This window comes from Pleurodeles waltl, chromosome 3_1 (assembly GCF_031143425.1).
Source record: "Pleurodeles waltl isolate 20211129_DDA chromosome 3_1, aPleWal1.hap1.20221129, whole genome shotgun sequence".
NCBI lineage: Eukaryota > Metazoa > Chordata > Amphibia > Caudata > Salamandridae > Pleurodeles > Pleurodeles waltl.
Genome location: NC_090440.1, coordinates 1,612,281,113 through 1,612,296,653, shown reverse-complemented (window position 1 = coordinate 1,612,296,653; position 15,541 = coordinate 1,612,281,113). Strand labels below are relative to the sequence as shown.

Sequence of the window (15,541 nt, the reverse complement as noted above, 5' to 3'; positions counted from 1 at the left end):
CTTGAATGCAGCCCCATCAGCGCACCGCAGCTCACACACTCCAAGCCCTCAGCTGTGCCAGTGTCAGGAACCCCTCACACGCTGTCTGCCAGAGCACCTCAATTCTTGCAGTCAGTACACTCTGCTGCTACAGTACAGGGACCTCGGGCGCAGCTTCTTCAGTGCACTGCATTTCACACTCTCCAAGCCCTCAGTCGTTCCAGGAACCCCAGACATGCTGTCTGCCAGAGCACCTCAGTTCTTGCAGTCAATTCTTGGATCCCAGCAGATTGCCACAGGACAGTCACCCATGCATTAGTCACAAGCAAGCATGACTACGGCAACGCTCTCTACGCCGGCACCACGTCGAGAAACATAAAAAAACTGCAACTCATCCAGAACGCTACCGCCAGACTTGTCCTTAACGTCTCACGCCAAGAACATATCTCCCATGACCTGAGGACCCTCCACGGGCTCCTGATAGAAAAACGAATCTCCTTCAAGCTACTCACCCACACGTACAAAGCCATACACAACGTCAGACCGTCCTACTTGAAGGGTTGACCAATTTATGAGTAAAAAAAGTCCAGTTATAAATTTACAATGCCAATAGCTCTAACTCAAGAAAATGCAAGAACTATTGCATTCCAAATGCTTGTTCAGCCTGTCAGTTAAACCACATATTTATGCCAGTGAATGGTTCTTTTTCCCTCAACCTCTTTGACAGGAAGTAATCTGGTGGTGTCCAGCGAAAATCATAAACTTTGTTATGTGGTGCTGCATTACCATTTGCTTATTTTCTATTGGAAAGTATGGGGGTCATTCTGACCCTGGTGGCCGGTGACCGCCAAGGTCACCGACCACGGGAGACCCGCAAACAGGCTGGCGGTGCTCCCGAGGGCATTCTGACCGCGGCGGTTCAGCCACGGTCAGAAAGGGTAAACCGGCGGTCTCCCGCCGGTTTACCGCTGCCCCATTGAATCCTCCATGGCGGCGGAGCGCGCTCCGCCGCCATGGGGATTCAGACACCCCCTACCGCCATCCTGTTCATGGCGGGAATCCCGCCATGAACAGGATGGCGGTAGGGGGTGCCGCGGGGCCCCTGGGGGCCACTGCAGTGCCCATGCCAATGGCATGGGCACTGCAGGGGCCCCCGTAAGAGGGCCCCGCAAAGTATTTCAGTGTCTGCTTTGCAGACACTGAAATACGCGACGGGTGCAACTGCACCCGTCGCACCTTCCCACTCCGCCGGCTCCATTTGGAGCCGGCATCCTAGTGGGAAGGTTGATTTGCCCTGGGCTGGCGGGCGGCCTTTTGGCGGCCGCCCGCCAGCCCAGGGCAAATCTCAGAATCACCGCAGCGGTCTTTCGACCGCGGTGTGGTGTTCTGACGGGGTTACTTTGGCGGGCGGCCTCCGCCGCCCGCCAAAGTAAGAATCACCCCCTATATGTTAAAAGAAAATGGCTTTGTTACACAGCTGTATGTCTACTACAGTAGGGTTAAATAACTTTAGAGGGGCTTGATCATGCTTCAAAGAGGTATAATGTTAGAGAGAACATTACAAAACTTTGGGGGTTATTCTAACTTTGGAGGAGGTGTTAATCCGTCCCAAAAGTGACGGAAAAGTGACGGATTTACCACCAGCCGTATTACGAGTCCATTATATCCTATGGAACTCGTAATACGGCTGGTGGTATATCCGTCACATTACCGTCACTTTTGGGACGGATTAACACTCCTCCAAAGTTAGAATAACCCCCTTTATGTCAGTTTTTGGTCGGTTTCCACCTTGATAACGGAAAAATATGCATTTTAAGCAATGGACCCCACCTCAGCGCCTTGGGACCCTCACGGCTGAGTAGTGCGCTTTGCAAATTCCTGCATGATTGATTGATTGAATGATTGAAACTGTAAACGTTTAAGTAAATGTATTCATAAACTCTGAGCCAGTAAATATGTGTCTGTTAATTATTTCATATTATATTCATAGACCAACCATAACAGGTGTTTCCTTGACTTGAATAGTTGTTTTTAATTTTAAATGTATGCTTTAAGTTTTTTGCAAAGTCAGCTTCATAACTGCCCAGTAGTTTACTTATGCAATTTTTAACTGTTTATTCAGCATAATGACATGGTTATAATCAGTTTTGAATTTATTTCTTTACTTTGGAGGTCAAGACATTTTTATGACAGAAGAACAAAAGAAATATTATAATGCAATGAAAAAACTGGGGTCCAAAAAGCCACAAAAACCAATTCCTAGGCCTCCGGTAAGCATAGCTGTTACCCAAACACAGTTTACATTTCTACACACACGTGCCCTTAAAAATTGTTCTGATTGTAATTATGGAATGGTTATTTATAAATATGTGTTAAATAATTGACAGAAACGGACAGTAAAAGTTGTATTTAAGATGTTAAGGTGGAGCTCTCAGAAAATTCCCCTTTGCCCTAGCATCATTCTCCAACTCCCAGGCTCTCATCTTATTCTGGATACTTCAGACATAGCACAGGAGATTAGAATTATCACTAAGGTAGAAGCTATCTTGTATTTTTTCCCTGTGCAGAGTCCAGTCTTACTCTTAGAAAGAGGAATCTTTGTATGCCTATTATACACACATGGGTTGTTCAAAGAGGAATATCACAGACAATTTCATCAAAGTCAGTAGCGGCCGCACAAAATGTCAGGGGAGGGGCGGGGTAGGCAGCAGGACAACGGAGGGGGGACAAATAATGATAAAAAAAATGTTTCAAACACTTACCCTTCATGCTGCCATCTCCTGCCGCCTCACTCTTCTACTGTGCTGGTGTCCCAGCATTCACTGAGGCACCAGCACAGGCCCCCCAGCAATCCTGGTGCTGCTCACATGCTAAACCTAGCATGAGAGCAGCGTCCGGATTAGTCCGAGCAGCATGGACTGCCACTCAAACACTGCCGTGGGGTCTGTGAAGTTTCTCCAGCCTGGCTGTTAAACACAGACGGGTTGGAGAAACCTAAGTGTGCATATGTGTTTGGGCAGCCTAAGATGGCCGGCCAAACACACATGCGCACTTAGTGCACTCCATTCCTGCACCCCCCTCCCATGGCCAAGCCCCCCCCCTCACATGCTAGCTGAGCCAGTAGCAGAAAATAAAATTATAATAAAGTACAATTTTATTTTTCTGCTGCTGGCTTTTAGCCATGGGGGTGGGGGGGGGCGACGCTCCTCCGCCATTGCGGTTGAGCCGCCCCTGACTGCAGTACTGTCTAAGTCAGAACTGAGAGGGCTATAGCAGCCATTTTTCAATGCATTTCTCATACACATTTCAGCACATGCTGTTGCAAATGTTTCAAAAGGCACTTTATCCCTCATTACAAGTGGGTCCCATAACAAAGCTCTTTTTATCACACTTCACAAAAACGATACCTAAGGGTACATTATTTATCGGGTGCCCTAAATTGGGCCTTTTATGATTTTTCAGGGATTATTATGTGGATTTTGGTGGGAAAAAACGGCCACAGCACACAGAGAGTAATGTCCAACAATGAAACCAGCAAAGATATTGCTGGTGTGGTACTGTAGGTTCGGAGAGGAATTGTGTTGAAATGAGTCTCAAATCCGGTTTGTAGATGTTGTCTTTATTTGTAGATGCTTAGAAAGCATTAAATCATCGTGGAGATACAGCCAACACGTGTTTCGTCACACAGATGACTTTATCAAGGCTGAGTTGGATGGTACAGAAATGTAATCAGAATAGCTGCGCCAAGCAGCTACAGGTACGTAGGTAAGAGGCTTGTTTGGTAATGAAGATTGGGGAGGCCCTGATAAGCCTGAAAAGTAACCAGTAAGAAGCGAAGCTGTGAGCACTCCAGTATTCGTACCAGCGTGTATGTGGATTTTGGTGTTTAACGTACCAAAAACTGCATGGTACGGTAAATACTTTGCACATTTCTTCTGTTAAACTTCTGGAGTTTTTGACCTGCAGAAATGTAGCTAGGGTTCAGGTATTTAACACATCAGATAATAATTATCGAATGCAATAAATACCACCCAACTCATAATGCCGACTCATGCGCAAACATGGACTTGCACACTGGTCAGAACACACCGACCCACTCACAATCAGGCCCAAAGTAATTATTTACTTTCAGTTTTCGCTTGCAAGTTTTTTTTCCCATGATCAAAGGACTTTAAAAAATGATTACGGTATAGACTGCATTCAGCATGCACATGTTGGTCATTAAAAGTGTCCCACTGGGCACTCCTAGAGTTGGGATTGTGAAAGCCCCTACTCCATGTTGCCAGTATTTACTGATGCCAATTAACACAGGAACATTTTCGGCTGAAATGCATGCTTGTTATAGTGGGCTTCTTGGAATTACTGGCTTTCATCTACGTTCAGGTTTGTTTTTGAAAAGCAAAGCATTCCTGGCCCTGATAGGCAAGGAGTTTTTCTCTTTGTACCTGGCTCCATTGTTGAAAGGCCTGACCTAAATAGATAGGCCTTCTGAAGTTGACTAATTGGTGGTTTGCAGCAAATGAAATGCCAAGTGAAGTTTTGTACGGGTGGAGTCAATTTAGAATATGCCATTACAAACCTAACAGAAACCTGCTTTCTAAATGAGGCGAGGAAATGCAGATTTGGTGGGATGGGGGTACCACTAATTAACTGTGGTGCTCCTGCTCCACTAAACTGTAAATTACCTACTAAGCCAACAATGCACATGAATATTGCACACTTCTGCATCTAAACTACAAGATGGACCATTTCTTCACACTTGTGCGAAAATTGTTGTCAAAATGTGACTTGTATACAAGATCTATCCCTAGACATAAATTACACGTGTTGTAACCCATTTTATTTCAAGAATCACCCATTTAATTTTAAATTAGAAGATACAAGGGCTATTCCCAAGTAATCGATAAGGGATGTAGCCCACCGTGCAGGGAAGAACTGATAACGCGTCAAAACCTTGACAACAACCTCATCAATATCCACAATAACTAATCAATCGAACTAATCAATATCATGTAATAAGGAATGAACACGCCTTGACCTCGCGGTAATGAATAACCACATGAACCTAGTAAGATTTAGGATATTTATTCCCTATTAGTTACACTCTAGTATCATATTTATTAGTCACAATATCAATAAGCACATCAAAACCACTATAATATGGCAACTCGAGTAAAACTTTAGCAGAGCATAGATCATGAACATTAAAACAAAGCACGACGTTAACATGAATCAACTTTAGCAGAGTATCATTAGTACGTTATTCAACAAAGCAAGAAGTCAGTCATTTGTCTATTTGCATCCAGTGTTAGTGACTCCCTTAACTAACCTCGAATTAGCATCAGCATGTTGGGCTTCATGCAAAACAATGTAGCAACATGAATTTGGAAAACAACTAACTATGGCCTCTTTCAAAAGAGCAATTGGTGCCTAGAAAGAAAAGGCAAACAGACAATTACAATATATCATCAGATAGTTACCCATCCAAATGGGTCAGCATACAGTGTCAGTCTTCGTCCTCAGGACTTCACTCGATTCGCCATCGGCCAGGATAGAATAGGCAAGTTTCAGAAGGGCATAGCTAAGAATATGGCTCTTCCCTCTTAAGGAGGAGAAGTAAGCATTAGGCAGGGAATAGGATGAGGATAGTTTAAAGTATCAAACTGCTAAAGACAAAGGTGGTCATGCGGTCACCGCCGAATGACCGCACCGCGGTCAAAAGACCGCGGCGGCCATTCCAACTTTCCCGCTGGGCCGGCGGGCGCCCTCCAAAAGACCGCCCGCCGGCCCAGCGGGAAAGCCCCTGCAACCATGAAGCCGGCTCAGAATGGAGCCGGCGGAGTTGCAGGGGTGCGACGGGTGCAGTGGCACCCGTCGCGATTTTCACTGTCTGCTAAGCAGACAGTGAAAATTTTTGTGGGGCCCCACGACACCCGTTCCCGCCATCCTGGTTCTGCCGGTGAAAACCGCCAGAAACAGGCTGGCGGGAAGGGGGTCGGAATCCCCATGGCGGCGCTGCAAGCAGCGCCGCCATGGAGGATTCCCTGGGCCAGGGGTAAACCGGCGGGAAACCGCTGGTTCCCCTTTTCTGACCGCAGCTTTACCGCTGCGGTCAGAATAGCCCAGGAAGCACCGCCAGCCTGTTGGCGGTGCTTCCGCTGCCCTCCACCCTGGCGGTTTCAAACCGCCAGGGTTAGAATGAGGGCCAAAGTCTCTCAGAGTAGCAAGCGATGGCTAAGTAATGGCATCAAAGTGGCAAAGAATGGCTGATCTCTCCTCGTTTCACGTTGTTATATCAAATCTGTGGAACAAGTTTCTAATTTCCCATTGGGCAATATTTGGTGCATCGTTATCTCTGTCCAATGATCCATCACACACCTTACTAGAACTTTCACCTAACACAGTTCTCACGTAGTTTATTGGCTCCTGTGATTGACGTCTTCAACGGATAGAATGTCAGGTAAAAAAAGTTACACTTGTCGCTCCAGTCAGTAGTTCCATTGTCTTCTCCTCGTCCAGGCGACCTTGCACCTGTTGCGAATTACACTGTTGCATTCGGCAAGAATGTCTCCTTGAGCAAGTCGGGTCCCATGAGAAAGAATTTACTACGGCTACGCACATATCTCTAGCTTCTGGAAAAGTACAGCTTCGTGTCCTTCAGGAAAACAGCACATTGCACGTTAGAAAAACACAGTTAATATGAAACTAGGCAGCTAGGTCCGGACCCTTGCTAACTAAGGCCTAGTGATTAATTTAGCAAACCTTAATACATAATTCTAAATTACTAATACAAAATCATACATTAGTACATTGTTAATTCATCATTAGTCAATCTCATTAATCATCGTATACATTGGTGGCCACTCCCAGTGGGCACATTTCAAACAGGTTTATTATTTCTATATTAGTACATTTCGATGCAGTTTCATTACACTTTATATTACAAGTTTTTCATATTAGTGATTAATTCTAAAGTCGCACTCCAACACAGCTGTTGCAGTTTGTTCACTATAGTCCTGGGGATGTAAATATTAAGAATCTCGGATTTGGTGATGTCGATTTTAAAGCCGGACACTTTCCGATAAGCTTCTAGCATGTCCATAAAGTGAGGGCAAGAAATCGAGTGGGTTTATGAGGCTAGCTATAATGTCATCCGCAAACATAGTAGGTTTTGTGTTCTGTGACCCTAATTTGATCCCCATAATTTGGGGGTTGGCAAGTACTTGTTGAGTGAGCAGTTCCAGTGACATACTATATTATTAACATAAATGTTATTGTCAAACCTTAAAATGTATACTTGCCTCTGATATTGTGGCCCACTCTATGTTGGGAAGTACAGTGTCACAGTTCATATTTGTGTGATGCGTAAACTGGCATTCCAGTGGTGTGCTGGCATTACAGTGTTGACTGTACACAGTTATAACCAAGGAATTTTGGATTCTTGCATTGCTGTAGCGCTTTGCATACTGTCGTAGTTTAGCTTCTGGGATCACAGGAATGGCTATATACCTGAGATTGTGGATTCTGGCAATAGTGTTTACATACCACAATAATAATAGATTTCTTGGATGGCAGTGGTGCTTTACATACCCAAAAAACGGTGGTTTGTGACTCGCCATACATACTCACACAGCGTAGAAAGGTGATGCTGCAGCAACTCCCTTCAAACCACTAGGTTTGCCAAGTGGGTGCCATGTTTAAAAGACTCGCTCCCCAAACCTTTTGTCCAGAGAAAATTAAACTCCCAGGTCCTCATTTTCAAGCCCCATGCGCAGCCACTGCATAATTTTTTTTTTTTTACGCGGTAGCGGCGCTAGCAGCGCACTACATTCCTCCATGTTTACAGATTGATGCATTGGGTACATTGTGTCCGTATGTAAAGGCGTGCGTCTCACAATACCTGCACCAGTTGTAATGTATGCCAGGTAGACGTTCCTACAGAACTGATGCAGTAAAATTTACAACTTTTCGCTGCGTCACTCTACAACTTCATTGTGCCAACATTTTAACGCCTGCTCAGGCATAAAATTGACTCAGGGCGTTTTCCAATGGGACTCTCCACACATTGCTGGAGTTACATCAATTTAAAAATGCAACTCCAGCAATGCATCACTTTAGCGCCAACAGATGCATCAGAATTTCTGGCGTACCTGTGAAAACGTGTGCCATGGAGTTCTGTATTGTAAATACAGCACATCCATTAAGTTGTTAGGGGATGTGCAGCAGGCATAAGAAATCTGACGCATCAATGATGCATCCGTTTCTTGTAAATGAGGCCCCCAATGGCAGAGTTTATTTTTTTTAACAAATTAATGGTTCCAGTGCACTGAGAAATTTCTGCTTGCACACTGGGGTAATTCTACATTTTTTCTGCCAGTGTCTGCCATGCCTTGCAAGGAAAGCAGAGGCAGGGAAAAGGACTGATGTCACCCTTTCCCAGTTAGGGATCGGGCAAACCGTCAGTATGGCCTGCTGATTCTGTGGCAAATGGACCAAGAGGTCATGGAATGCTGTTGGCAAAACCAGTTGAGGATCTGCTGGCGGTTACCTTTTTATTGCCCCTGCTCTGAATGAGGCAGGGGAACCACTGGTTTAGGTGGACTGCTGCCTTAAGTCAGTCCTCCGGCTCTGCCAAACCTTAAATGAGTTCCTGGGTTATATTAATTAAGAATTGCAGGGTCTCCTTGTCAAACATCCCTGAAAACGATCTCTAGCACTGGGTTCTTCTTTGCTGAAAGTATGCTAGTGGAGTAGACATAGGCGGTCATTACAACATTGGCGGCAAAAGCCGCTTACCGCCGTGCAGAAGACCGCCAACACACCGGCGCGGAAATCCGCCACAGCTATTATGACCCACAGCTCGGAATCTGACAAAATTCAGACACCCAAACAAGTCCGCCACACAAAGGTCAGTGATAAACTGGCAAAAACAAAACCTCCACCGTCACGCCAACAGAAATACGCCCACACTATCACGACCCACGAATTCACACTGTGGTCTTTCAACAGTGGTATTCCATTGGCTGTACACACTGCCGCGCTCAAAATACACACACATATACAAAACACAGCCATATTGGATAGTTCAAAATACACACACCTGATACACATACACACACCACTCCCACACACCCATTACAATATAAAACACACACCCACATCACCCACAAACACCTACGACAAAATTACCGAGAGAAGGCCAGAGAGAGACACCACAAACAACTACCAAGCATCCACAGGAACACAATACCATCACCCACAGAACTTCCACGCACCTCACACAACACACCACTAAATATCACCCCACTTATCACTATACACACCACCCCACACATCACCCACACCACCCCATGGCACAGCAAAGACACTCCAGGTTCTCTGAGGAGGAGTTCAGGGTCATGGTGGAGGAAATCGTCCGGGTAGAGCCACAGCTATTCGGATCACAGGTGCAGCACACCTCAATAGCTAGGAAGATGGAGCTATGGCGAAGAATAGTGGACAGGGTTAACGCAGTGGGACAGCACCCAAGAAATAGGGATGACATCAGGAAGAGGTGGAACGACCAAAGGGGGAAGGTGCGTTCCGTGGTCTCAAGACACCACCTTGCGGTTCAGCGGACTGGCGGCGGATCCCCACCTCCTCCCCCACAACTAACAACATGGGAGGAGCAAGTCTTGTTGATTCTGCATCCTGAGGTCCTCACAGGAGTAGATGGAGGAATGGACTCTGGTAAGTCAAATCTTAACTATTATATCCCCCACCCTACGTGCATGCTATCACATACCCCCACCCTTACCCCCATCACTCCAACTCCTCACAAATTTCCCAACATCACAAACCACACATCCTAACACCAAGACCTGCATGCAACAACAAAGCATGGACACCCATCACCAAAGCTTGGCCACTGCACATACCCATACACCCCCCTAAACCACCATCACACAAGGTCCCACACAGAAATGCAAGCACTGGGGTACACGGTCACCCACCTATTCCACACCATAGCACACCCAGATGTAATAAACATCCTTTTATACCCCTGAAAGACCCCTACCCAACGTCACCAGACAGGAGGGTCCACACATGTCCACACCACCAACAGAAGAGGCCCACAGTGATGACAGCAGCTCTGTCCAACTGGATCTAGATGACCAGCCCGGCCCACGGGGACCTCTGGACAGTCGGTTCCCCTCACACAGTCACAGGCCACCACAGAGCTTCCCCCCTCTGGAAACACTAGCACAGCACCCACCCATCGGGCCCATACCTCTGTCCCCAGGACACGTCAATCAGCAGTGTGTCCACCACTACAGGGAACCCAGGCTAACCCACCACCCCAACAGCAACAGGGACCTGGGGGCAGTGGTAGTGGGCACACGGTCCAGGGGACGGAGGCCCAGGAACACAGGTGAACTGGGAGGGCTGCTGAGCGACAGGGGGAGGACAGGCCAAGGGAACCCAGTCTCCACGAGGCCCTCTCCAACATCATGGGAGCCTACCACCACTCCCAGGAGACAATGGCAACGGTACTGGCCAAGTTTCAGGAGACCCAGCGCCTGCAGGAGGAACAGTATTTGGGCTTCAGGGAGGAACTCAGATCCATCAATTCTACCCTGGGCACCATCGTAGGGGTGCTGAAGGAAGTACTCAACACCAGGAGGGACACTGTGGCACAACAAGGGGCCCATGACACTAGCCTGGACGATGAACTGCCCACCACCTCCGCTGGCGCTAGTGGACAGGACGCCCCGCCACAGGACCACAACACCAGCACCCCACCCCCTGCAGAGGGAGAACCACCCTGCAAACGGTCCCTGAGATCCAGGACAAAGACAGAGAACGATGCCAAGACACCCGCTAAGAAATGATACCACCCTGAAAGTCATCTTTGTGTCCCACTTTGTCACCCTGTCCATCCTCAAACTGCCCCAGCTCCACTTCCTATGCCCATTTGGGCAATGCACCTGTGAGAATAATAGACTGGACTCTGCCATGGACATTCCTCCACCATCACCCCTCACCATTTTATAACCCCCTCCAATATTAAGCACTTCAATAAACACCCTTGAAGCACAAAAAAATCTGGAGTCAGTCTGTTAATTCTAAATAGTGTATTAGCAATTACAGTGTCAAAATGCTCTTTCAAATGTAATGTCAACATACCTATGTCACACAGCTCTAGTCCATGAGGAAACAAAGCAGATGTCACACAGTGGGACCCACATCTGTGAAATCGTAATGGAAAGTGACAACTCAGTGACCATACACTGGGTGAAAAGGACAGACAGTAGAGAGGTAGTAGTGTTAAAGTACATGTAGTAGGCAGGTTTGTATTCTTACCTGTTTCTCACTGGAAATATTGCAGGATCACCGAGTTCCTGTTGTCGATGTCCTCTTCTTCTGCTTCCTCGTCTTCACTGTCCACAGGCTCCACAGCTGCAACAACACCGCCATCTGGACCATCCTCCTGCAGAAAAGGCACCTGTCGTCTCAAAGCTAAGTTGTGAAGCATAGAGCAGGCCACGATGATCTGGCACACCTTCTTTTGTGAGTAGAATAGGGATCCACCTGTCATATGTAGGCACCTGAACCTGGCCTTCAGGAGGCCAAAGGTCCGCTCTATTATCCGCCAAGTTCGCCCATGGGCCTCATTGTAGTGTTCCTCTGCCCTTGTCCTGGGATTCCTCACTGGGGTCAGTAGCCATGACAGGTTGGGGTAACCAGAGTCACATGCAAATGGTGAGGGTCAACTGTTAGACACACACTAACCTATAGGGATATCCCCAGACCCAGACAACCATTCCCACTGACTTGCTTCCAGGTGCTCACCTAATAGCCACACACAGTGCCTCTGGAGTTGACCCATCACATAAGGGATGCTGCTATTCCGCAGGATGTAAGCGTCATGCACTGAGGCTGGGAATTTGGCATTCACATGAGAGATGTACTGGTCTGCTAAACACACCATCTGCTCATTCATGGAATGATAACTCTTCCGGTTTCTGTACACCTGTTCACTCCTGCGGGGGGGTTACCAAAGCCACATGTGTCCCATCAATGGCACCTATGATGTTGGGGATATGTCCCAGGGCATAGAAGTCACCTTTCACTGTAGGCAAATCCTCCACCTGAGGGAAAACGATGTAGCTCCGCATGTTTTTCAGCAGGGCAGACAATACTCTGGACAAAATGTTAGAAAACATAGGCTGGGACATCCCTGATGCTATGGCCACTGTTGCTTGAAATGACCCACTTGCAAGGCAATGGAGTACTGACAGCACCTGCACTTGAGGGGGGTTTCCTGTGTGATGGCGGATAGCTGACATCAGGTCTGGCTCCAGCTGGGCACACAGTTCCAGGATTGTGGCACGATCGAGCCTGTAGGTGATGATCACATGTCTTTCCTCCATTGTCGACATGTCCACCAGCGCTCTGTACACCGGAGGATGCTGCCATCTCCTCACATGTCCCAGCGGACGGTGCCTATGAAGGACAACAGCGAGCACAGAGTCAACCAACGTAGAGGTACGTACCCACAGCTTACACAGAACACAAATCATAATCCGAAATTTTGCCTGTATGAGTGTTGAGTCAAGGCCTAGGTATGTGTGATGCAGTTAAAAATTAGGCCATGTGGGCCCCTGAAATGACGGCTGCCTGACCTGTAAAGTGGGACAATGGGATGTGAGGTAACTGCGCTGGCGTTGTACACCATCGCGTTAGGCGGTCAAAGACCGCTGCGCAATTCTGCATTGATTAACATTGGACCCTATGGGTCCCAGGAGCCAATGACGATGTACGCCGGCGGTGACGGTACGCACCGCCGCGGACGTGACCGCCATTTTCTATCTGTTCAATCACTCAATACCTGATCTTTGACAGGAGAGGACCTTCACTGCAAGTGCTGCTGTGACCTCGGTCTGGAAGAGATAATGGCTTGTGCGTCTGGGGAAAGGGCCCCTGCCTTCACATTGGAGGAGTTGGAGAAACTCGTGGATGGAGTCCTCCCCCAGTACACGCTACCCTATGGTCCTCCAGACAAACAGGTAAGTACACTGGGAGCATGCTGTATGGGCTATGCCTGTGTGGAGTGGGGTGGATGAAAGATGGGTGGGGGGGAGATTGAGGCGTGCATTAAACGACGGTGAGTGCATGTGCCACATGGCAAGGGTAGGGATGGGGGCCAATGACTGTGATGGTGCAGTTGGTAATAACTTTTCTTTTCCCGCGGTACAATTCATGTAGGTCAGTGCCCACCAGAAAAAGGATATTTGGAGTGCCTTCGCCAAGGACGTCCGGACCCTGGAGGTCTACCACAGACGGAGCACCCACTGCCGTAAGAGATGGGAGGACATTCGTCGCTGGAGCAAGAAGATGGCGGAGGCCCAGCTGGGGATGGCCTCCCAACGTGGGAGGGGTGCCCGTCGCACCATGACCCCCCTGATGTTCAGGATCCTGGCGATGGCGTACCCGGAGTTGGATGGGCGCTTGAGGGCATCACAGCAGCCACAAGGGGTGAGTATACTCTCATTCTGCTGATTTTGTGCACAGTGGAGGTGTCTGGGTGGGGGAGGTGGGCTGTGGGCTTCCCTAGGCCAGGGCGAGTGTGCTAATTCGGTCCCCTTGTTCTGGCAGACCCTGTGGCACCACACCCCACCTGTGTACACTGCCAATTACACCTAGTCAGGCTCCTGTGTCATCCATGTGTGCAGATGTCGGCCATAGCCTTGTAGGCCATGTCCCAGGGATTGAACAGTGGAGTCCAAGTGCGCAGCATAGTGCAGGGGGCTTCTGTGTCTGTCGTGTCCGCCACCGGAAGCGGTAATGCATGCACTCAACATGTCTTTCTTCTGTCGTTCCCCCCCCCTTTTTGTGGTCTCCCTGTTCTTGTGTGCATTAGCATCATCAGGCGGAGGAGCAGTGGCACCGGAGCAGGAGGGAGCTGCATCCCACATGGCCCTGGAGGGCGAGACAACGGACTCTGAGTTCACCAGTGGGACGGAGGGCGAGGGAAGCTCCACGACGGGGACAGGAGCTGACACCAGTGACACAGACTCGTCCTCTGATGGGAGCTCCCTTGTGGTGGCGGCAACATCTGTGCCCACGCATCTACAGGTACAGCCGCCACCCCCCCACCAGCACCGCCCTCCCAGCAGCCCCTCAGGCTTTGCCCCGTGCTCGCTCACCCAGGAGGGTGGGCATCACCTTCGCCCCAGGCACCTCAGCCCCTGCCCCAGTCACCCCTGCTGCCCTCAGTGAGGAGGCCATTGACCTCCTCAGGTCCCTCACTTTTTGGCAGTCTACCATTTTGAATGCCATCCAGGGTGTAGAAAGGCAGTTGCAACAAACAAATGCACTCCTGGAAGGCATTCATTCTGGTCAGGCGGCCCTTCAGCAAGCTTTTTAGACTCTGGCCTCAGCACTGATGGCAGCCATTGCCTCCCCCCTCCAATTTCCTCCACCCAGACTCAATCCCCTGTACCTCAGCCTATCCCAAGCAAACCTTCAGACCAGCATGCACACACATCAACACACAAGGGAAGCTCAGGCAAACATAAGCACCACACATCCCACAGGCACTCATGCAAGCATCACACACATGCAGACACACCAACATCCACTGCCTCCACTGTGTCCCCCTCCTCCTCGTCTCCCTCCTCCCTCCCAGTTCGTCTCCACTCACACCTGCATGCACTACATCTACAGCCACTACTTCCATCACCAGCACACACACCACCACACCCCGTTCACGTGCAGTCACCACCCCCACTGCCATTCACACGTCCCCTGTGTCCTCTCCCAGTGTGTCGCCACCTCCCAAGGTACACAAACGCAGGTACACACCCACCCAACAGCCATCCACCTCACGACAGCCTCCAGCGCATGCACCTTCATCCAAAGTCACCAAACGAACACCTCCTATAACCACAACCTCCACTCCCAAACCCCCTCCAGCTACCTGTCCCAGTGTTCCCAATAAACTTTTCCTGTCCAACCTTCACCTCCCCCACCCCGTCCGTCTCCTAGGACCCGAATCTCCAGGTCCTAACCTAGCACCTCAGCCACAACATCTCCGGGACCAGTGGTGCCTGTAGTCACCAGAATCTGGAGTGCACCGGCCACCAGGGCAGCCAGTGTGGCACGGAGCCACAGCACGGACAGTTCCCCACCTGTCAAGCATCAAAAGTTGGCCAGTGCCCGGCGGAAGAGGGGGAAGACTCCAGCCACCAAAGCCGCTCCCAGGGGTACAGGTGGGAGTGTGGAGTCAGCTGCGACACCTTCCAAGGTGGGGAAGGGCCACAAGAAAGTCAGCAAGTCTGGGAAGAGCAGCAAGGCTGCCCAGGAGGCCATCAGCCCACCGCCATCATCCCCTCTGCCCAGGAGGCCACAGCCAGCACCAGCCCAGCTGCCCAGGACAGGACCGCCAGCACCAGCCCAGGCGGCCACCACCAGCACCGGCCCTGCTGCCCAGGAGGCCACCGCCATCATCCCTGCTGCCCAGGAGGCCACCGCCAGCACCAGCGCAGCTGCCCAGGACAGGACCGCCAGCACTAGCCCC

The 15,541-nt window shown here is 49.4% G+C and overlaps 1 protein-coding gene across 2 annotated transcripts in view; it reads left to right on the top strand.

Annotated features, from left to right (window-relative positions):
- Positions 1-15,541, top strand: part of LOC138285390 (sodium channel protein type 2 subunit alpha) — a 666,155-nt gene that overhangs the window by 599,427 nt on the left and 51,187 nt on the right. For both annotated transcript variants that reach the window (XM_069225263.1, XM_069225264.1), the window contains exon 27: positions 2,145-2,249. In XM_069225263.1, coding sequence (XP_069081364.1) covers positions 2,145-2,249 — 105 coding nt within the window. The remainder of the gene's footprint in view (positions 1-2,144; positions 2,250-15,541) is intronic.